This window comes from Gossypium hirsutum, chromosome A11, assembly GCF_007990345.1.
Source record: "Gossypium hirsutum isolate 1008001.06 chromosome A11, Gossypium_hirsutum_v2.1, whole genome shotgun sequence".
Taxonomy (NCBI): Eukaryota; Viridiplantae; Streptophyta; class Magnoliopsida; order Malvales; family Malvaceae; genus Gossypium; species Gossypium hirsutum.
In genome coordinates this window covers 114750068-114774741 of record NC_053434.1, presented here as the reverse complement: position 1 = coordinate 114774741, position 24674 = coordinate 114750068, and the positions used below count along the sequence as shown (strand labels likewise).

The window sequence follows — 24674 nt, the reverse complement described above, 5'->3', positions numbered from 1 at the left end:
GACAACAGGACAGAAATTAATCAATTTATGGCTTGACTCTCTTGATTTCCCCAGTGGAGTCACCAAGCTATAGAAACCATTTTTATTTTAAAAAAATGGGAGTCGACTTAAAAAAGAAATTGAAGTCTCCACTGATCTTTTTTCGAAGTGTGATCTGTAACGCCCCAATTTTCGCAAATTCTGTGAATGTTGGCATAGGTTTAATTATGTTAGTGGGCCTCTAGAAGGCCCAAGCTTAAGATAGAACCCGGTAATTTTAGTTAATTTTTGTTCCATAAGAAAAAGGGAGTGAAATTATGAAATAGGATCTATGTGAAAATGTTTGAAAATGCTATAGGCTAATTTGTAGTGGCCAAATAAATAGTAGTGAAAAATAGGAGGATTTGCATGTCAAATTCCCCACTTTTAATGTAGTGGCCGGCCAAGGTGATGGATAGTTGATAATGTATGCATTTTAGCATTTTAATAGTTAATGGATGATGGGCATTAGCATTTTAATAGTTAATGGATGATGGGCATGGTAAGCATTATGGGCATATTTTTATTGGAATTATGGCATGAGTATGACACAAATATTAGTATATCATTTATGTGTCATAAAATGTTGAGTGATAAGAATAACAAAAGGAAGTAAAGGAAGGTTTTTGTTCATTCTTTGTTCTTCATAGCCGAACTTGAGAGAGAGCAAATAGGGGAGGAAACCCTTGAATATTCGGTCACTAGGAGGGGGAAAAATTGAAGGTAAGTTCTTGGTTCTTTGCTTCTATCTTGATGTTCATGAGTTCTTCTTGATTCTATCCTAACTCATGAAGCATATTTTGGTTTTTGGTTGTTGTTTCATGTTCTTTTGATGAAAAATGGAAGATAGGTGAAGTTGAGCCAAACAAATGAGCTTGCATGTGCCTTAGATGCTAAGGGGAAAAATCGACTAACATGTGCTTTAAAATGATGAAATGGAGATTATACTTAAGTAAAATCATAGATATGTGATGATTGATTGGTGATATACATGTTTAAATAACAAGCATGCAAGTTAGGTGTGAAAGAGTGATTTGGTAATAAATCTACTTGGGACAGCAGCAGTAATGTGACTTCAGAAAATCACCATAAATTGTGGGAGATGAATTAGAAGCTGAATAAATTATGTAATTAAAGCTTAATGAGTCTAGTTTCAAATGAAATAAACAAGAACATATTTTGAATTCTGTACAATGAGAAATTTGATTTGTAATGAAGAGTGGTCAGATTAGTCAAACAGTGAAACATGGGAAACTTTAAGAAAAATCTGGTATTGATTGGACATACCAAAAATTCTGAAAATTTTATGGATAGAAGATATATGAGTTTATTTTCAAGGAAAATTAACGGCACTTGATTTGGAGTTTCGTAGCTCCAGTTATAAATGATTTAGTGACTGTTGCTCAGGAAGACAGCTTACAGTGAAATTATGATTATGTGGTAAACATTGACAAAAATTTGTTAATGAGTTGCTTATTGATTTCTTATAAGCTTACTATGATCTGTAGGTATGGTTAGCCGAATATTGTGAGGGGTTAATACGTAGTTTGTATTTGAATAGTTAAATTAACGTGTTAGTAATCCAATTGTAGGCGGTTCGTGTGTGGATCTCGTCAGAATATCGTCACAAACAGATGTGTAACTAACACCCTCTTTCTTAGTCTAGATCGGCAAAAGTCGAAAAGCCGAAATGTCAAAAACCGGTATTTTGTAGATTTGTGAGTGTGCGAATGCTCGTGAGGTAAATCGATTAATGTTTTTGCTAAGTTGCAAAATTTGGACTGCAAAGTGCATGATTTCTGTGCCCTCGATATTTTTGGGCTTAATGGGCCAAAATTGGAATGATGGGCCAACGGGCCCAATTCGGTAAGAACCCTCGGTAGTGATTCTGTTAGTACGTGAAAGGTAGGAATATGCATGAAAAACCCTAAAATAGATAAATTATTGAAATACCTTTAAAAGTGGAAAATTTACAGTTTTACCTCTAGGAGATAAATTACCGAAATACCCCTAGGGTTAAATTGACCTAAATGCATGTTTGACTGTTGTTATTTACTTCATGCCATGTTGTTATTATCTGATGCATGGGACTGGGATATTGACGGAGGAAGTACTGAAAGTGGCTTGTCCACGTACTGGAGGCTTTGCCTCAATTTGCTGTTAACTGAGCAACAAGGCTGCAACTGTGGAGTGTTGGGCTGGGTGGGTTGAGCTATTCCCCACATGGAGTGTATGGCTAGTACGGGTGGAGTGTAATGGTTGGTGGGTTGAGTAGTCTCCCCAAATGGGCTTGCATATGTTTACTGATGTTGCATGTATTTTGAAATGGGCCTATGGGCCATACTGTTATCTGAATAAGGGGCTAAGGCCAAGTTTATTGTAATCTGAAAAAGGGCTCTGGCCTAGTACCACTGTTACCTGAATGGGCTTAGGCCCAATGGGCTTGAGCTGACTTGGGCTTTGAATGGGTTTTCCTTACACACTGAGTTTCCCCAAACTCACCCCTTCTTTAACCTTGCAGGTGAGCCTTGATGTGGGTGACTTGGAGCCGGAGGGGATTCAGAGTGGCCATGGTGAATACTTTTGGGTTTGAAAAAGAAACTGGTTTTCTTAAGTTATTTTTAATTACTATTTAATTTTTGGGTTGTAATAAGGCCATTTTAACTTTATTTTCTTTGATTTTTTTGGGATTATATTATTAAAAACAACTTTAAATTGATGGATACTAATTCAATTGGGCTAAACTTAGGGCGTGATTTCAAAACGATACTTGTTTTTTTTTAAATAACACGACGTCACGAATATTCGATTTACCAAAGATAATCACTCAAAGAAATTTCAACTTGTTATAACCAAGTGTGGCAATGGATGTGGGCATGTCTAGGATTGGATCCAATCGGAGAGCTTGGTACTTAAGCAGCCTTCATGGCTCACCTCCTCTATTATGGATACCTACCTGGTGCCCAGCTTCCATTCACTTGGTTAGTTTGACAAAAGTCGGCTTTTTAAAACACTAAAAAGGGAACACAGGTTTTTGACTTCAAAGTGGCACGTCGGATTCGACCTTAACGTCTGGGCCGGGTTTGGGGTGCTACATGATCAGATCACCTTGAGACTGATCATTTTAATAAAACATTTTTGATTTATTAAAACAATAATTTTGGTCTTCAAAACTAAAAAAGGGGTCCGGGAGCCAGTTGCATACGAGGAAGGGTTAGCACCCTCGTAAAGCCCAAAATTGGTACCTAATTGATTAATTAATGTCCTAACATCGAAAATTTGAAAAGATTTTAAAATACGATCCTCTTATTTAAAGAGCACTTGAATAAATCAAATTGGATGCTAAGACCCTCTTATCTCAAAGAAATAAAATGTCATACCGAGTGAGTTAGGATACGACATTTCAAATCCTCGAAATTAAGCCTGTCTTTTGATTTTTAAAACTCTTGCACTTAAGTTTAAAAAAATATATTCAATTATTTGGGTCAAATGAAAAATCGGAACCCAGTAAGTTAGGGCACAATTTCTCAAAATTCCAAACGTAGAATATTCCCTTTGTCGAAACTATCTTTTAAAAGGGGTTTTGAAAAACGGGGATCGACTTTTGAAAAATGAAAACGGGAGTCGCCACCAATTTTTTTAGGTGTAATTGGATCACCTTATAAAATGTTTTGTTTTAAAACATTAATTTTGGTCTACGAAATCATGAGAAAAATAGGTTCGGGAGTCAGTTACGTACGATGAAGGATTAGCACCCTCATAACGCCCAAAATTGGTACCAAATTGAATAATTTTTGTATTAATGTCAGAATTTTGAGAATAAAAAAAAGTTTCTTTATTTTCGTAATAATTTAAATTAAGAGAATTGAGATTCATTCGCTTTGAAGAAATAATAAATATCACATCCAGCATAATTGGACACGATACCTTTAAATTTTCATGGCTAAAATCATCTCATGATTTGTAAAACATGCTTAAAAAGGATATTTTAGATATTTAGATAAACGGAAAATTGCAACCCAGCATGTTAGGGTACTATTTCTCAAATTCTTAAACATCCACAACATTGCCTCGTTCATTTTCTAAAAGTTCCTTTTTAATGACTTTTGGTTTTAAAATGATATGTTTCATATATAAAAAAAAATTAAATACAATATATATATATATATATGCTTTATTATTCCATGCAAATATAGTAAAGGTAACAATGATAGCATAATTTTCACAACTTACAATATCATTTTACACATAAACCATCATAATGTTCATGCAACATTATTCCATGCAAAATATCATACAATGCACAATAAATACAACAAGTGTAAATTGCAGTATACACACGATAATATCTTATACCAACTACCATAAATAATTAACCTAATGCAAATATACAAAAAGAAATATTATACAAAATTTAACCTATTAAACTATATCAAAAATAAAAGAGAATTTCAAAATAATAAGCAAATTAAACGTATGAAATATAAAAGTTAGCTATTTAGAAATACATTAAACGATGTAAGAACAATAAAAAGAAACCCCTTTTTTAAAAAAAATATGTATATATATTATATTATAAGGTATAATAACTTAATATATAAGGAAAATAGTATTCTAGATGTTGTTTATTTTTTAAAAAAATGTATATAATTAATAAGTAATGTATACTTTAGGATAAAATAAAGGTGGTAAAGAAATATAGTAAAATATAATTTACAAATAAAAATATGTAATAATATAAATCATATAATAATAAAATATATGTAATAAAATATATAATATAATATAAGAAGAATATATAAAATAATAATAATCTAATAGGTATTTCATATAAAAATATAGTAAAATAATTGATATATATAGAAAATACATAGTATTTACTAACTTTATAAATAAATATGTAATAATATGAATAATATATAATATATAATATATAAAAATAACATGTACTAAAACATATAATATAGATATAAATAATATATATATAATATATAATAAAAATTAAACATATATAATAATATAATAGATAAAATATAGTAAAATAAATAATATATATAATGAAAATACATACAACATATAGTAAAATGCAAATATAAAAATATATGATGAACAAAATTTTTTTTAAAAAAAATTACAATATATTGGATATATAAAAAAATAATATATTCTATTTAATAATAAAAATTGAATTTAATTGAAAATTTCGGGGTTAATTGTAAAATAATAAAAACATTTGGACTTAATTAAAACACAAGTTGGAACAGAGGGACTCATTGGGTAATTAAACCCTAATCCTCAAAACGGCATTGTTTCCAGAATGAATTTTAAAGGCTGTTTGGACTAAATTAAAACAAATATAAAAGATTAAGGCCAAATTAAAATAAAAATAAAATGCAGTTGGAAAAATTTTAAAAAAACAGAAGGATCAATTGGGCAATTTGCCCATTCTCCAAAAATGCGCGGATCCTCCCCGTGTCATCGGGTCAATGCTCGGATCCTCTTTGGAATGACACCGTTTTAAAGCTTATTGCTTTAAGCTAAACGACATCGTTTTAATAAGGCTATATAAGCCAATTTTAGCTTTAAAAAATCACTTTAACCTGGTTTTCAAAAAAAAAAAAAAGAATCCTCTGAAAGAGGAATGAGGAAGGGGCTCTCAGCGCTCTGTTGAGCTTCCGTCTCCGACCTCTCACGCACTCACGCGCCACCACGCACGGTGGTCGGAGGGTCAAAACCTTCCCCCTTTTCAGCGAAAGTCAGGTAATCTCTTTTCCTTTTTACTATTTGTAATATATGTTAAAATATTCACCTTTGTATTCGATTGGCTACTGGTATTGTAAGTCGATACTACTGTGCTCTGTTGAATTTGTTTGTATATTTCTCTATTCGTAAATTGTGTGTATATTATTCTCTTTGTAAAAAAATCGGGATCCTTTTTACAATGAAGGTATTCGGGCTTTATAGCCACTGTTTACAGTGTATTTACATCTTTATTTTATTTCCTTGCCATATTTGTTGGTTCTGCTCCCTCTTGTTTCTGTTTGCAGGCGATCGAAGAGAAGAAAGGGCACTGATCACGGTGTCGATTTGCATCTCAATGAGATACGAGGCCTGGAATCACGGCACCGATGAAGGGTAGCTGAAATGACGCAAGGTGAAACGGCATGACTGAAGAAACGTTGATGGAGGCATGAATGATGGTGGCCTTGATTCTGGAGCTAGACAGACGCTCCCCGAATCTTCTAGAAGCAGTGACGGCTTAAGGAGGAAAAGGCAGAAACCCTAGGGTTTCCTGCCTTAATGTAATTGTTTGGGCCAATTGGGCCACTTTAGTTCTGGGCTAGGCAGGGTGTAATGGGTATCGGGTAATTTAGCTGGGTTTTGGGTTTGGGTTTAGGCTAGTTGGGTTTTAATTTTTGGGCTGTAAAAGGACTGTTTAATAAATAAACATTTATTTATTATTTTTTGTTTTCAATTCTAAAGCCCGGGCAAATTTTGGTTATTACAGCTACCCCTCTTTGCTCATTGCTATGTAATAGGAATCGAGCAAAGACTATAAAGGACCAAATTTGCCCAGTCTGGCCCAGTCTTTGAGATCTTTTCCTCGCATGGTCTTCAACCTATCTGCTCCCTGCAACCTCAGGAAGGCCATATCTTCAATCTGCTTCTTAAAAACTTGTGACTGTCATGTTGATACCTTCGATTTGCTCTCCGCCGAACACAAAGATGCCAAATCTGCCTCTTCAATTTGTTCTCTGACAATACAGAGATGCCAAATCATCTTAGATTTGCTTCAGTATAAACATTTGAAAGCCAAATCAGCTGTGGTTTCAATTTGTTCCTTGTAAACACAAGAATACCAAATCATCTTGGATTTGTTTGAGAACATCTGAGAGTTAAATCTGCTATGTCCTCGATTTGTTCCTTGTAAACACAAGAATACCAAATCATCTTGGATCTGCTTCAGTATAAACATCTGAAGGTTAGATCTGCTATGTGTCTGCCCTCCGTCGAATATGGAGATGCCAAACTTTGATTTGTTCTCTGACAATGCAGAGATGCCAAATCATCTTAGACTTGCTTCAGCGTAAACACGTGAAAACTAAATCAGCTATGGTTTCGATTTGTTCTTTGTAAACACAAGAACACCAAATCTTCTTGGATTTGCTTGAGAAAATCTGAGAGTCAAATCTGCTATGTCCTCGATTTGTTCCTTGTAAACACAAGAATGCCAAATCATCTTGGATCTGCTTCAGTATAAACATCTGAAGGTTAGATTTGCTATGTGTCTTCCCTTCGTCAAATATGGAGACGCCAAAATTTGATTTGTTCTCTAACAATACAGAGATGCCAAATCATCCTAGACTGGCTTCAACGTAAACACGTGAAAACCAAATCAGCTATAGTTTCGATTTGTTCTTTGTAAACACAAGAATACCAAATCATCTTGGATTTGTTTGAGAACATCTGAGAGTCAAATCTGTTATGTCCTCGATTTGTTCCTTGTAAACACAAGAATGCCAAATCATCTTGGATCTGCTTCAGTATAAACATCTGAAGGTTAGATCTGCTATGTGTCTGCCCTCCATCGAATATGGAGACGCCAAACTTTGATTTGTTCTCTGACAATACAGAGATGCCAAATCATCTTAGACTTGCTTCAACGTAAACACGTGAAAGCCAAATCAGCTATATCTTCGATCTGCTCCTCGTCGAATACAGAGAGATAAGATCTGTCATCTTGGATCTGCCCCGATGAAGGTCAAATCTGCTATGCTGCGGCCTATTACCCTACTGTTTTGGGTTTTAAAGCGTGCTCTAATAACCTTTAAAATGATTATGCTTGATAATTTAGGATGCTATGCTCGAAGTGAGTCGAATGTTCCTAATTAAACATGTTATGATGCAAAATGTCATGAATATGATCCCTATCCTAGACGTCATCATTCATTCCTTCATTTTCCTTTTCTCAAAGTTTCATTCATGCTCAGCCTGTAGGCCGTCCTCCAATGCTACGATCCACTGAGGATGTCTGTAAGAACTGAATTATTGGCTTTGTCTATTTTCCTTTTGGACTGGAAGAAAGGAATTCCTCGAGTTCTTTCATCCCTTACTTACGTGAATTTCTCGAACAATTTTCCTGTTTTAGTTTCTTATATTATCTAAAAATTCCAAAGTAATGCGCAAAACTTCATTGGTAAAGATATTTTAGTTCATTTATCATTATTTCAATGAACCATACTTAAAGAATAATGGGAAATGAATAAATCTTTAGGAACAATTGGATTTGTATGAATTGTCAAAAAATACAAAGGAAATAAATCTGATAGCATATCTTTGAGAAGAAATAGAATCTAAAGATAGCAAACATGATAAAAGTTAGATGCTCTAAATATCGCCGCTTGAGCATTTATACACTAGCTCCATGAATCTTTCTTGAGTTCAACATGTGTTTAAAAGATCCAAAGTACTCTGACGATGCCCAAGTTTGCAACATTCTTCGCTCTTTGTTGTATTAGATATAGGAAGATCACCATATGCCCTTCAATATTTGAGCTGCCCTTTTGGGTTTTCAACTTAAAACCCCTTTGGTCACAAGGTGCCCTTTGCGGGTTTTCACCTTGGCCTCTCTATTTTTTTTACATGAAATCTCAAGGTGCCCTTTGCGGGTTTTCACCTTGGATTCTTTTCTCCTTTAGTCAAAGTATTTTTTTACTGAGTCTGAATTCACCGGGTTGGGTAAACTTTTCCCATCCATTTCCGTTAAGATCAATACACCGCTAGAGAAAGCTTTCTTCACGACATACGACCCTTCCCAATTTAGCATCCATTTCCCTCTAAAGTCCTTTTGAATTGGAAGAATCTTTTTTAGTACAAGGTCTCCCTCGTGGAACTCTCTGGGTCGAACTTTCTTGTCGTAAGCTCGCATCATTCGCTTCTGATACATCTGACCATGTCGAATGGCTCTTAGCCTCTTTTCCTCAATCAAGCTCAACTGGTCATATCGGGATTGAACCCATTCAGCTTCATCTAACCTTATCTCTGTCAAAACTCGAAGATAAGGTATTTCTACCTCAATAGGTAACACTGCTTCCATCCCATAAACTAACGAGAATGGGGTTGCCCCAGTAGAGATTCTAACAGATGTTCGATAGGCCAGTAGTGCAAACGGTAACTTCTCATGCCAATCTCTATAAGTCTCAGTCATTTTTCCCACTATTTTCTTAATGTTCTTGTTGGCAGCCTCTACTGCTCCATTCATTTTTGGACGATAAGGGGAATAATTGTGATGCTTGATCTTGAACTGGTCGCAAACCTCCGCTATCATTTTGTTGTTCAAGTTTAATGCATTGTCGGATATGATCTTCTCAAGCATTCCATACCGACAAATGATCTCTTTCTTCAAGAATCGACTTACTGCTGACTTAGTAACATTAGCATATGAGGCAGCCTATACCCATTTGTAAAGTAGTCAATTACCATGAAGATAAACCGATGTCCATTCGAAGCTTTCGGTGATATTGGTCCAATAACATCCATGCCCTACATGGAGAAGGGCCATGGAGAAGTTATAACATGCAAAGGTGAATGTGGTACATGAATTTTGTCCCCATAAATTTGACACTTATGACATTTCTTAGTATAGTTAATACAGTCCCCTTCCAAGGTGGCCCAATAATAGCCAAACCTCATGATTTGCCTTGCCATCGTGAACCCATTTGCATGCATCCCACATACTCCTTCATGAACTTCTTCTAAAATTAGCTTAGCTTCCACAGCATTGACACATCTCAAAAGTACTTGGTTTTTCCTTCTCCTGTACAGGATATCCCCGTCTAAGACATAGTCACAAGCTAATCTTCTCAAAGTTCGTTTATCACTTTCACTAGCCTATTCAGGGTATTTACAATCCCCCTGATACCAAGGGATATTATCCTTTTCTTCACTCTCAATGTTGCAGCAATGAGCAGGAGCCTCATAGACACTTATTTGAATTGATCTCATTTCTTCTTCTTTATTTACCCTAATCATTGAAGCCAAGGTTCCTAAAGCATCTGTCATCTGATTTTCATCCCGTGGGAGATAATTGAAGGTGATGTCATCAAACTCCTCAAGTAACCCCAAAACTAACTTTTGATAATTGATTAATTTGGGGTCCCGTGTCTCCATTCTCCTCTAAGCTGATAAATTACCAACGCAGAATCTCCATATACTTTTAAGGTTTTTATACCTCGCTCTATAGCTACTTGAAGTCCCATAATGCATGCCTCATACTCAGCCATATTGTTTGTGCAATCAAAGGTCAACTTACACGTGAAAAGGTAATGATCGCCATTTGGGGATACCAAAACTGCCCCAATTCCATTTCCGACTGCATTAGAAGCCCCATCAAAATTGAGTTTCCAAGAAGAATCTTCAGTCGTTGCTATACACATCAACTCCTCATTTGGAAAATCAAAGTTCAATGGTTCATAATCCTCTAGAGCCCTACTAACCAAAAAATCCGCTACCGCACTTCCCTTTATGGCCTTCTGACTTATGTAGACTATATCAAACTCTGAAAGCAAAATTTGCCATCTCGCCATTCTCCTATTTAGAGCCGTTGACTCCATCATGTATTTCAGCGGATCAAGCTTTGAGATAAGCCAAGTGGTATGGTATAGCATGTACTATCTTAATCTCCGAGTGGTCCAAATCAGCGCACAACACAACTTTTTAATTGGTGAATATCTCATCTCACAGTAAGTGAATTTCTTACTGAGATAATAAATTGCCTTCTCCTTTTTCCCTGACTCGTCAGCAAGCATACATCCCATAGAATTATTGAATACTGACAAGTACAATATTAACGGTTTATTTGGGCTAGGTGGAGATAATACCGGAGCATTCAACAAATACTGCTTGACCTTTTCAAAAGCATTCTAGCATTCCTCATCCCAAATACCTTGATTGTGCTTTCTGAGGAGGCGAAAGATGGGATCACATTTCTCTGTTAGTTATGAAATGAACCGAGCGATGTAATTTAACCTTCCTAGGAATCCTCGAACTTCCTTCTGAGTACTTGGTGAAGGTAACTCTCGTATGGCTCTGACCTTGTCTGAGTCGACTTCAATTCCCTTTTCACTGACTAAAAGCCTAATAACTTTCCCGATCTGGCTCCAAAGGTACACTTTACTGGATTGAGCTTCAACTGAAATTTTCTCAACCTCAAGAACAATCTTCTCAAGACCTCAATGTGTTCTTTTTCTGTATGCGACTTGGCAATCATATCATCAACGTATACCTCAATATCCTTATGCATCATGTCGTGGAATAAGTTTACCATGGCCCGTTGGTATGTTGCCCCTGCGTTCTTCAGTCCAAACGTCATTACTTTGTAGCAAAAGGTACCCCATAAGGTTATGAATGTGGTTTTATTCATGTCCTCTAGATGCATCTTTATCTGATTGTATCCCGATAAGCCATCCATAAAGGAAAACAACGAATACCCTGCTATGTTGTCCACCAAAGTGTCTATGTGTGGCAGAAGGAAATTATCTTTTGGGCTAGCTTTATTCAAATCTCTGTAATCAACACACATTCGTACCTTCCCGTGTTTCTTAGGAACTGGTACAATGTTAGCTACCCACTCAGAATATTTCACTTCTTGCAAGAATCCTGCATCGAACTGCTTCTTGACTTCATCCTTTATTTTTAAAACAATATCTGGCCTCATTCTTCGCAACTTCTGTTGAACTGGCTTACAATCCTGTCTTATCAGAAGACGATGTACTACAATGTCAGTACTCAATCTGGGCATATCCTGATACGACCAGGCGAAGATATCCTTGAACGCTCGAAGCAACTCAACCAGACCATGCCTTGTGTCCTCGCTAATTAGGGTTCCAATTTTCAATTCCTTCCCTTCCTCTAGGGCTATATTCTCTATTGCCTCTTTCTCATGTGGCATGTTTTGTTTCTCCTCTTACTTTACCATTCTTAACAGATCGAGAGATACGTCACAATCTTGAACATCTTCAAAATCCTGAGGTTCCTCTAAACACATGTCTTGCTCGCCAGAGAAATTAGGAGCTGCAGTATCAACGCTCATATCATTGATATCTAGGGATCTGAGAAGTATAAAGAATATACAAAGAATGAATGAATTTAAGGATAATTATTTATGTACTATGAATGAAAGAATAAGAATTGTCAAAATTTGATGGAATATTGATCGATAAAAATGAAGCAATACTCGTTTGAATTAATAAAAGTTATGTCTTATTAAAAAATGATAAATGATCATAAGCCCATTTCACAAATGTAATCTTATTACTCCTAGGTTTTAGAGTAACAAAAATGTTTGAGAATTACTCTGAAAAATTCTTAAAGACTACAGGAAGTTTTTCGGCAGTCCAATTGTTCAGAGAGCTTCCCGATTCGTAAGGGCGAATGCCCTCAAGGTTCCTTTGCTCTGGTCTTTCTTCATGCACAGCATTGATTTGATGACTCTCTTTTTCAAGTAATCCTTTTGATATGAAGGTTTTAGATATAGGAGGGAATGTCATCGATTCCCACCCCATTTCTCTTCTATCTAAACGCGCTCTCCTCCTTTCTTGGCGCTTCTCAATGTCCTTCCTCCTTTGCTTATAGTCTGGTTTGAAGCCCAAACCAAAGCGTTTCTTTTTCTCAATCATCTTATGGATCTGAATCGCTCCTTGCAGACGTTTTCCTAAATCTCTTCTTGGTAAGGCTCCTTTTCCTGCCATCTTTGTCGCTTTTGCCATCCTTGGCACCGGTAGCTCACTTCCTTCTAAAATGAAGGTGGCATTTACAAAATCTAAAGAGGGAACTAAACACTCAATAGATTCTTCATTTTCCTCAACATAGGGGGCCTTGCTAGTGACTATCCTCCTCCGCATTGATGGTTATTAACCATCCGTCTGTCACTAACTTTAATTTTTGGTGCAATGAGGAAGGCATCGCCCCTGCCGAGTGTATCCATGGTCTCCCCAATAGATAATTATAGGAGGGCTTGATATCCATCACCAAGAAATCAACTTTATAGGTATTTGGCCTAATTTCTCTCGGTCCTATCGAACGCTCTTACCACATTGCAACATGTTTTCATATGTGAACTATTAATGGGTAATCTATTCAATGTAGATAATGGAAGGACGTTCAAAGCCGACCTGTTATCAATGAGTACACTTGGAAGCGTTTATCCCTTGCATCGAGTAGTGATGTGCAAAGCCTTGGTCGATCCTATACCCCCAGGTGGGATTTCATCATCATTGAAGTAGATGAAATTGTTCGCGCTAATATTATTCACCAACCGGTCTAGCTTGTTAACAGATATGTCATGGGTGACATATGTCTCGTTAAGCACCTTCATTAATGCTTCCCCATGCGCCTCAGAACTTAGAAGTAGAGCCAATACTGATATATGAGCCAGCTGCTTGCGTAACTGCTCGACCACACTATACTCGCTATGCTTAAGGAACTTCAGAAATTCCTTAGCCTCCTCCTCTTTTATCGGCTCCTGGACGGGCATTTCAACTTCTTTTTCTTTCTCCACACTAGCATTCCTTGTTTTTGTGGACTCCTCTCTAATGCCTACAACATCATACCGCTTCCCACTTCGCATATGGGAACCCTCAATTTGTGCATCCTTGGATGCACTGGCTGCATCTTCTTTCTCCGGTAACGACACATGGCAGTTATAACTCCATGGTACCCTTTTGTTATCCTTATAAGGAAAGGATACAGGTTTATGGATTACAACCTTGGGCCTAATTTGTGCCTTCACTTCATCATTCCCCGGTAAGAAAATAATAATTCTTGGCCGGCTGGTTCCTTGTCGTTTATCTTCCAACGCACTTATTTCTCTTTTATAAGAGCTACCTTCAAAAACCTGCAGCTCTTTATTATCAATGAAGCCTTGCACCAAGGCTTTGAATTCTTCATAATTTTGGGTCTCATGACCCTCTTTTCTATGAAACTCACAGTAGTTCATCATTTCTTCTCTTTCTTTCTCCGGGGTTATCATCCCTCTCTTCACCATCTCTTTCCAAATTTCCCTCAATGGCATTCTCACCTCATCAACATTTTCCTTGATTATTCCTTCCCTAGTTTCATCAATGGCATTCACTCCTTGATTGCCATAATCTGGTAATGGATTTTCAGCGTTAGGGGTATTGTCAAATCTCACAATCCCCATCTTGATAAGCCTTTCCACGGCCTTCTTGAATCCAGTGCAATTTTCGATTGAATGCCCCGGTATTCTCGCATGATATTCGCATTTAGCATTTGCGTCATACCATTTAGAGTACGGTGGCTGTAACAGTTTCAAGTGAAATGGAGCAATGGCGTGTGCATCGTATAAGCTTTGATAAGGCTTCCAATACGTCACAGGGATAGGCGTGAATTGCATCCTCTCCGAATTCTGTCTTGATCCCGATTCCTGTCTTTGAGTACTTTGCTGGCCATTCGTAGCCACTTTGGGCTGACTAACTGTGACTGCCTTCGAATTGAAGCTACTTGTGTTGTTCACTTCATTATCTTTTCTTCTTGGGGCCGATCTTTTGGCTGCCTCCCCCTCAATTTTGCCACCCCTTATGGCATTCTCAATCATCTCTCCTGCCATGACTATGTCTACAAAACTTTTGGTAGTGCTTCCAATCATGTGGGTAATGAATGGAGCCTTCAAAGTGTTGATGAACAACATGGTGGTTTCTTTCTCCAATAGTGGTGGTTGAATTTGCATTGCCACCTCTCTCCATCTTTGTCGTATTGTCTAAAATTTTCATTAGGCTTCTTTTCCATGTTTTGCAGAGTGATCCTATCAGGGGTCATGTCAGTCACATGATTGTACTGCTGCATGAAGGCTTGTGCAAGGTCCCTCCATAAACTTATTCTTGCTCGGCTCAACTGATTGTACCACCTAGCTGCCGCTCCTACCAAACTGTCTTGGAAATAATGGATCAATAGCTGATCATTGTTTACGTACCCGGTTATTCTTCTACAGAATATCGTAACGTGAGCCACTGGGCAAATAGTCCTGTTGTATTTTTCAAACTCCAGCATCTTGAATTTATGAGGAAGCACCAAGTCTGGGACCAAACTTAGATCTTTGGCATCGACTCCCTGATGCCCTTCAGCACTTTCTAAGGCCTTAAATTTCTCTTCCAACCATCAGCAACATTCTTCTAACTGTTTTGTAGCTTTGGCTCTCAAATCTTCCTTTTCAACCATATCCAAATCGGGAATGAGAGGATTGGTAGAGTTATCGCCTAAATTGAATCTTGAGCCAGTTGGGAAATTTATAGGAATCCCATCATCAACTTGACCCTGTTGAGGCCTTATTGTGACAGATGGCCCATGAGGATATGCCTTAGGTTGAGTTTGTATGTGAGGTGGAGTGAAACCGGGAGGAGGACCGTCATTCTCTTCTCCAACAATTACTATGGGAGCCTTTCCCTTATCAGTGGCCCTCAATAGTTGAGCCATTTCGGCCATCATATTCCTCTGAGCCTCTAGCATATGCCCTCTCATGTCATTCTGCATCTTGGCCAATTGTTCTTACAATTGGTCCTGCATGTCCTTCTGTAACTGCTCAAATCTTTGGTCCATATTCTTCGACTTAGCGCATGTACCATAGGGATGTGTTGCTTCCAGATTTCCTATTTCTTACTCTCTTTCTTCCTAATAATTTTAACTTAATTAGGGTCTTTCTATAAACTTGAATGCATATGATGTAATGAAATGCAAATGCATGAATGCAAAAAAATGTCGATTCTGACTCAGTTTCATTTTAGAAAATGTTACTTAAGGAACAAAAATCTTTTCATAAAATAGATTACAAATACAATTTTCCAGCAATTGCCATGAGAGCCTTTCCCTTATCAGTGGCCCTCAGTAGTTGAGCCATTTCGACCATTATATTTCTCTGAGCCTCTAGCATATGCTCTCTCATGTCATTTTGCATCTTGGCCAATTGTTCTTGCAATTGGTCCTACATGTCCTTCTGTAACTGCCCAAATCTTTGGTCCATATTCTTCGACTTAGCGCATGTACCGTAGGGATGTGTTGCTTCGAGATTTCCTATTTCTTACTCTTTTTCTTCCTAATAATTTTAACTTAATTAGGGTCTTTCTATAAACTTGAATGCATATGATGTAATGAAATGCAAATGCATGAATGCAAAAAAATGTCGATTCTGACTCAGTTTCATTTTAGAAAATGTTATTTAAGGAACAAAAATCTTTTCATAAAATAGATTACAAATACACTTTTGCCCATAGGCCTAGAATCTTAACCCTATCTAATAACAATGCTAACTCTCGTCCCTTGTCTGACGATGACTCATACATCATACTCAGCGTTCTAGCTTGTGTTGCCAACTCCTGCAAGTGTTCAGCGGCCTCTCGAATCTAAACTAAGGCCTCTCCCATGATATGATCTCTATCTCCCACTTGACTCTGAAGATGGTGAAGTTCTCCCTTCCACTGTTCTTCTCTTGCCTCGAGATGCTCAATCCATGATTCACAGCCCTGTAGTGCTGCTTCTAACTCTCCAATGTTATGCTTCATATTCTCAATCTTGTCCAAGCTTGCCTTTAACTCGATTGTAGAGTTACGACTTCAGTAATAATGAAGGGATCGTCCAAGCTCTGACACCTTAAGTTTTAACCCTTGATTTTCCTTCTCTAGGGCCTGATTACGAGACTGCATTTCTTGGAACTTTTTCTCCCTATACTTGGCCTTGACTCTTTCTTATTTAATCTCTTGCTGCCATTGCTCTGAAGATCTCCCTAACCCGACCCTCTTCAGTGTCATCTGAGCTTTCTTATAATGTGTCTTTAGGTCATCTCGATCTTCCTCGACCTTCCTTTTTTTCTTTTTCATCTTCTCGACTTCTATCTTTTGAACGTCAACATCGAGACTTAAGCACATTTTCTCCTCTTCGAGCTTCTCAATCCTCTTTTCTAGCTTTGAATTCTTCCTCTCGAACTCTTGCTTCATAACCTCCAACTCCGATGGGATCACTCACAAGTTTTCCTCCAATGATCGAGCCTCTCCCAAAATTGGCCTAGGGATATTATCGTTGAATCTCTTACTAAACCAACCCTTATACTCGAGGGTTGACGTCGAACCTTCCGTCAAGATCTTCATACAGAAAGGCTTCTTCCAAGCCTCAGAAATCTCTCACATCCTCTTCTTATAGTGATCTCCTTTGTAAGAAAAATCACTCTGAGCTAGACCCTGTGTAGCCGGTATGAACTGCCTCGCTCGATATTGCCTTAAAACAAGCAATGGTGTATATCCAACAACTCCCCAAATTCCTAGCAAAGGGACCCAATCAAAACTGTTGCATCGGTAAAAGACTTCACTAGGAACCAACCAAGGAGCCTTCCATATAACATCCTCCTCTCAAAGATTCTGAAGAATGTCTAACCATCTCTCCTCCGAAATGTCATCTCTTCTCGGTATGTCCACTGCTTCCTTTAAGGGAGAATAACCCTCAAAGAAAACTCGGCAAGGAACCCTATCGAGCTTCCAAAAGTGACTATGAAACCAAACTAACAGTAACTGTGCACATCCGATGAATCTTCCTTCTCCAACTCTTCGACATGCGCTCAAGGATCTCATCGTCTCAGCTAAGATCGCAGGTACAGGTGTATTCTATTTACTAAGTTGATCAAACAAGTCTGCGACTGACTCATCTATGTGCCCCAACGCCTTCGGGAAGATCACCATACCGTAAATACTCAAAGCCAAGACGTCGACCTTTTTCTTCATATTCGGATGCGTCAATATCAAATCCCTCAAAATGGTCCACGGAATGCACTTACTATCACCCTTTTTCTGCACATGAGCTACAGCCCAGTGCTTACTCATCCCAGTAATCATTACCAATTTCTTCGCAAAAGTTGGAAAACTAGCAGGCCTAACATAAGCCTTGTAACCATGAATCCTTGAACAACGCAATAAAGTCGTATACTCCTCTAAAGTAGGTACAAGATCAACATTACCAAATGTAAAGCAACTATAAGCAGGGTTCCAGAACTGTACAATAGCTCCAAACAAGTGCCTATCTACCTTGACGTCTAGCAAATATGGAAGGTCTCCATAACTCTGATAGAAAAACTGCTTAGCATTATCATCCCACTGCGCCCAAATGTTTCTTAGCTCCTGCAACTCATTCTGTGTCGAATTAACACGAGTGAAGTCTCGTAACTCTGATGTATACCCCTCGGTGACACTATCTCCTTTCTCTAATTGGATTTTCTCTGACCAGGTACAAATAGAAGCATTGTCCTCTTCTTTATTAAGGTATTCGTTCCTCATTATAAAACTTTCTAATCTAGAAATCGAGCCTTGAATCGACACCTTTAAATAAATGAGGAATGACATGTAATGACAACAAAATAAAAATAGTAAGTCAGTATCACATATATAGGAAAGCGGTAAATAAATCCTTATAAGGGCAATTTTCTAAAGGTTATCACTATTATCTTTAGGATAAGCACTTAAAAGTTCACTATATGAGTTTTAGTTCTAAAGAAAAGGTACCTGAACCAGCAGATTCCTCGGTCCTCACTCACTATAGGCTCATATAGATTGAGTTTAGTTCAGGGGAACACTTTTCCCTATGGCCATACAGAGATGAAAATCTCATGAAGACATAGGTAGAGTATCCCGGAAGCAATCCACTAGCTAATACGAAGGTGAAAACCTTACGAAAGCGTAGCTTCTCACTCCCACTTAAAGGTATGACCACAACGGTAGTGCAAATGCAAAGTATAGCAATAAAGTAACAAACATATGCAGCAAACACATGTAAAAAGATTTAAGTGTTCCAAACTTCTGACATTAAAACAAAAATACTCAATTTCTTGGCTTGACTCTCTTATAGTCCCCAGTGGAGTCGCCAAGCTGTCGAAACCATTTTTTAAAAGGGATTTTGAAAAACGGGGATCGACTTTTGAAAAATAAAAATGGGAGCCGCCACCAATTTTTTTAGGTGTAATTGGATCACATTATAAAATATTTTGTTTTAAAACATTAATTTTGGTCTACGAAATCATGAGAAAAATAGGTTCGGGAGTCAGTTACGTACGAGGAAGGATTAGCACCCTCATAACGCCCAAAATTGGTACCAAATTGAATAATTTTTGTATTAATATCAGAATTTTGAGAATAAAAAAAAGTTTCTTTATTTTCGTAATAATTTAAATTAAGAGAATCGAGATTCATTCGCTTTGAAGAAATAATAAATATCACATCCAGCATAATTGGACACGATACCTTTAAATTTTCATGGCTAAAATCATATCATGATTTGTAAAACCTGCTTAAAAAGGATATTTTAGATATTTAGATAAACGGAAAATTGCAACCCAGCATGTTAGGGTACTATTTCTCAAATTCTTAAACATCCACAACATTGCCTCGTTCATTTTCTAAAAGTTCCTTTTTAATGACTTTTGGTTTTAAAATGATATGTTTCATATATAAAAAAATTAAATACAATATATATATGCTTTATTATTCCATGCAAATATAGTAAAGGTAACAATGATAGCATAATTTTCACAACTTACAATATCATTTTACACATAAACCATCATAATGTTCATGCAACATTATTCCATGCAAAATATCATACAATGCACAATAAATACAACAAGTGTAAATTGCAGTATACACACGATAATATCTTATACCAACCACCATAAATAATTAGCCTAATGCAAATATACAAAAAGAAATATTATACAAAATTTAACGTATTAAACTATATCAAAATAAAAGAGAATTTTAAAATAATAAGCAAATTAAATGTATGAAATATAAAAGTTAGCTATTTAGAAATACATTAAACGATGTAAGAACAATAAAAAGAAACCCCTTTTTTTAAAAAATATGTATATATATTATATTATAAGGTATAATAACTTAATATATAAGGAAAATAGTATTCTAGATGTTGTTTATTTTTTTAAAAAAAATATATAATTAATAAGTAATGTATACTTTAGGATAAAATAAAGGTGGTAAAGAAATATAGTAAAATATAATTTACAAATAAAAATATGTAATAAAATATATAATATAATATAAGAAGAATATATAAAATAATAATAATCTAATAGGTATTTCATATAAAAATATAGTAAAATAATTGATATATATAGAAAATACATAGTATTTACTAACTTTATAAATAAATATGTAATAATATGAATAATATATAATATATAATATATAAAAATAACATGTACTAAAACATATAATATAGATATAAATAATATATATATAAAATATAATAAAAATTAAACATATATAATAATATAATAGATAAAATATAGTAAAATAAATAATATATATAATGAAAATACATACAACATATAGTAAAATGCAAATATAAAAATATATGATGAATAAATTTTTTTTAAAAAAATTACAATATATTGGATATATAAAAAATAATATATTCTATTTAATAATAAAAATTGTTAATTGGAAATTTCGGGGTTAATTGTAAAATAATAAAAACATTTGGACTTAATTAAAACACAAGTTGGAACAGAGGAACTCATTGGGTAATTAAACCTTAATCCTCAAAACGACACCATTTCCAAAATGAATTTTAAAGGCTGTTTAGACTAAATTAAAACAAATATAAAAGATTAAGGCCAAATTAAAATAAAAATAAAATGCAGTTGGAAAAATTTAAAAAAACAGAAGGATCAATTGGGCAATTTGCCCATTCTCCAAAAACGCGCGGATCCTCCCCGGGTCATCGGGTCAACACGCGGATCCTCCTTGGAACGATGCCGTTTTAAAGCTTATTGCTTTAAGCTAAACGACATCGTTTTAATAAGGCTATATAAGCCAATTTTAGCTTAAAAAAATCACTTTAACCTGGTTTTTTTTTTAAAAAAAAGGATCCTCTGAAAGAGGAATGAGGAAGGGGCTCTCAGCGCTCTGTTGAGCTTCCGTCTCCGACCTCTCACGCTCTCACGCGCCACCACGCACGGTGGTCGGAGGGTCAAAACCTTCCCCCTTTTCAGCGAAAGTCAGGTAATCTATTTTCCTTTTTACTATTTGTAATATATGTTAAAATATTCACCTTTGTATTCACTTGGCTACTGGTATTGTAAGTCGATACTACTGTGCTCTGTTGAATTTGTTTGTATATTTCTCTCTTCGTAAATCGTGTGTATATTATTGTCTTTGTAAAAAATCGGGATCCTTTTTACAATGAATGTATTTGGGCATTATAGCCACTGTTTACAGTGTATTTACATCTTTATTTTATTTCCTTGCCATATTTGTTGGTTCTGATCCCTCTTGTTTCCTTTTGCAGGTGATCGAAGAGAAGAAAGGGCACTGATCACGGCGTCGATTTGTGTCTCAACGAGATACGGGGCCTGGAATCATGGCACTAATGAAGGGTAGTTGAAACGATGCAAGGTGAAACGGCGTGACTGAAGAAACATTGATGGGGGCACAATCGATGGTGGCCTTGATTCGAGAGCTGGACAGACTGTAACGCCTCAATTTTTGGGAATCCTGTGAATGTTGGCATAGGTTTAATTATGTTAGTGGGCCTCTAGAAAGCCCAAGCTTAAGATAGAACCCGTCAATTTTAGTTAATTTTTGTTCCATAAGAAAAAGGGGGTGAAATTATGAAATAGGACCTATGTGAAAATGTTTGAAAATGCTATAGGCTAAATTGAAGTGGCCAAATAAATAGGAGTGCAAAATAGGAGGATTTGCATGACAAACCTCCCATTTTACATGAAGTGGCCAGCCATCATGTTGTTGTAGACAAAATGTACACTTGATATCTATAATTTATGGTACAAATTGATACAAAATGATAATAGGTTAGGTAAATGTTTCATGATAATAGGTTAGGTAAATGTTCCATGATAATAGGTTAGGTAAATGTTCCATGATAATAGGTTAGGTAAATGTTCCATGATAATGGATTAGGTAAATGTTTCATGATAATGGGTTAGGTAAATGTTTCATGATAAGAATTTCATGTCTTTTGTATTAAAGAATTAAATGGATGAAATATGAAGTTTTATTAAAAGAAAAAGGGGTGAAAAGAACAAAGTTTTGTCCATCTTTGTTCATCATAGCTGAAAGTTAGAGAAGAGAAAGGAGAGGAGAAAGCTCTTGAGTATTCGGTCATTAGGAGGAGGAAAATTGAAGGTAAGTTCTTGGTACCTTGCTTCTATTTTGAGGTTCATGAGTTCTTCTTGATTCTACCTTAACTCTTCAAGTATATTTTGATTTTTAGTTGTGTTGTGAGCATTTAGTCATGAATTAAAATGAAGGAAATGGTTGTTGTTTCATGTTCTTTTGATGAAAAATGGAAGATAGGTGAAGTTGAGCCATACAAATGAGCATGCATGTGCCTTAGATGTTAAAGGGAAAAATCAGCTAACATGTTGTGCTTTAAAATGATGAAATGGAGATTATACTTAAGTAAAATCATAGATATGTGATGATTGATTGGTGATATACATGTTTAAATAACATGCATGCAAGGTATGTGTGAAAGAGTGATTTGGTAATAAATCTGCTTGGGATAGCAGCAGTAACGTGACTTTGGAAAATCACCATAAATTGTGGGAGATGAGTTAGAAGCTGCATAAATTATGTAATTAAATCTTAATGAGTCTAGTTTCAAATGTAATAAACGAGAACATATTTTGAATTCTGTACAATGAGAAATTTGATTCGTAATGAAGAGTGGTCAGATTAGTCAAATAGTGAAACATGGGAAACTTTGAGAAAAATATGGTATTTATTGGCTAAACCAAAAATGCTGAAAATTTTATGGATAGAAGATATATGAGTCTATTTTCAGGTAAAATTAACGGCACTTGATTTGGATTTTCGTAGCTCCAGTTATAAATGATTTAGTGACTGTTGCTCAGGAAGACAGCTTGCAGTGAAATTATGATTATGTGGTAAACATTGACAAAAATTTGTTAATGAGTTGCTTATTGATTTCTTATAAGCTTACTATGACCTGTAGGTGTGGTTTGCCGAATATTGTAAGTGGTTAATACGTAGTTTGTATTTGAATAGTTAGATTAACGTGTTAGTAATCAGATTGTAGGCGGTTCGTGTGTGGATCTCGCCAGCATATCGTCGTAAACAGGTGTGTAACTAACACCCTCTTTCTTAGTCTGGATCGGCAAAAGTCGAAAAGCCGAAATGCCGAAAACCGGTATTTTGTAGATTTGCGAGTGTGCAAATGCTCGTGAGGTAAATCGATTAATGTTTTTGCTAAGCTGTAAAATTTGGACTGCAAAGTGCATGATTTCTGTGCCCTCGATATTTTTGGGCTTAATGGGCCAAAATTGGAATGATGGGCTAACAATCCCAATTCGGTAAGAACCCTCGGTACGTGATTCTGTTAGTACGTGAGAAAGTAGGAATATGCATGAAAAACCCTAAAATAGATAAATTATTGAAATGCCTTTAAAAGTGGAAAATTTACAGTTTTACCCCTAGTAGGTAAATTACCGAAATACCCCTAGGGTTAAATTGACCTAAATGCATGTTTGACTGTTGTTATTTACTGCATGCCATATTGTTATTATCTGATGCATGGGATTGGGATATTGACGGAGGAAGTACTGAAAGTGGCTTGTCCACGTATTGGAGGCTTTACCTCAATTTACTGTTAACTGAGCAGCAATGCTGCAACTGTGGAGTGTTGGGCTGGGTGGGTTGAGCTATCCCCACATGGAGTGTATGGCTGGTACGGGTGGAGTGTAGTGGTTGGTGGGTTGAGTAGTCTCCCCAAATGGGCTTGCATATGTTATTGATGTTGCATGTATTTTGAAATGGGCCTATGGGCCATACTGTTATCTGAATAAGGGGCTAATGCCCAGTTTATTGTAATCTGAAAAGGGCTTTGGCCCAGTATCACTGTTACCTGAATGGGCTTAGGCCCAATAGGCTTGAGCTGACTTGGGCTTTGAATGGGTTTTCCTTACACACCGAGTTTCCCCAAACTCACCCCTTTTATTTTCATCCACGCAGGAAATCCCCAACCATAGTGCGCTTGGAGCTGTGAGGGAATTCGGAGTGGCCACCCATTCTGAAAGTTTGATTTTCTTCTGGTGAACTGGACATCCTTTTAATTACGTTTGAGGTTTTGGGCTTTTAAATGTAATAAGGCCGTTTATTTATTTTTGATGGTTTTTATATGTTTTATTAAGATAGGTAATATTTATATTTTAAATGTTGAAATTAGATAGCTTTAGGCCGCGTTTTCAAAAACAGTAATTGATTTCAAAATAACACGAAAACAGACAAAGCTTCCGCAATGAAGATATTTTCCAAAATTAATCACTTTTCCTAAAAAGGACTTAATCAAATCGGTTTCCTAGAAATATACATGATGTTAAGGTATGGCAATGGCAGTTTGCATGTCTAGGATTGGATCCGAAGGGAGTTTGGTACTTAAGCAGTCTGATGGACTCACCTCCTCTTTCCCGGTTTCTTACCTGGTGCACAGCTTCCATTCACTTTAACCTATAATGAAATCATTTTTTAAAACACTCAGTAAGTTTTCTTTCTGGATCAGAAATGTTTTGAATGCTTCGATGTGGCATATCGGCTCCGACCATAACGTTT

The 24674-nt window shown here is 36.2% G+C and overlaps 1 protein-coding gene across 1 annotated transcript; it reads right to left on the bottom strand.

Annotated features, from left to right (window-relative positions):
- Positions 1–13219: 13219 nt before the first annotated feature.
- Positions 13220–14764, bottom strand: LOC107942230 (uncharacterized). The gene has a single exon (XM_016875863.1). The coding sequence runs from the start codon at positions 14762–14764 to the stop codon at positions 13220–13222; it is 1545 nt and encodes a 514-aa protein (XP_016731352.1).
- Positions 14765–24674: the final 9910 nt, after the last annotated feature.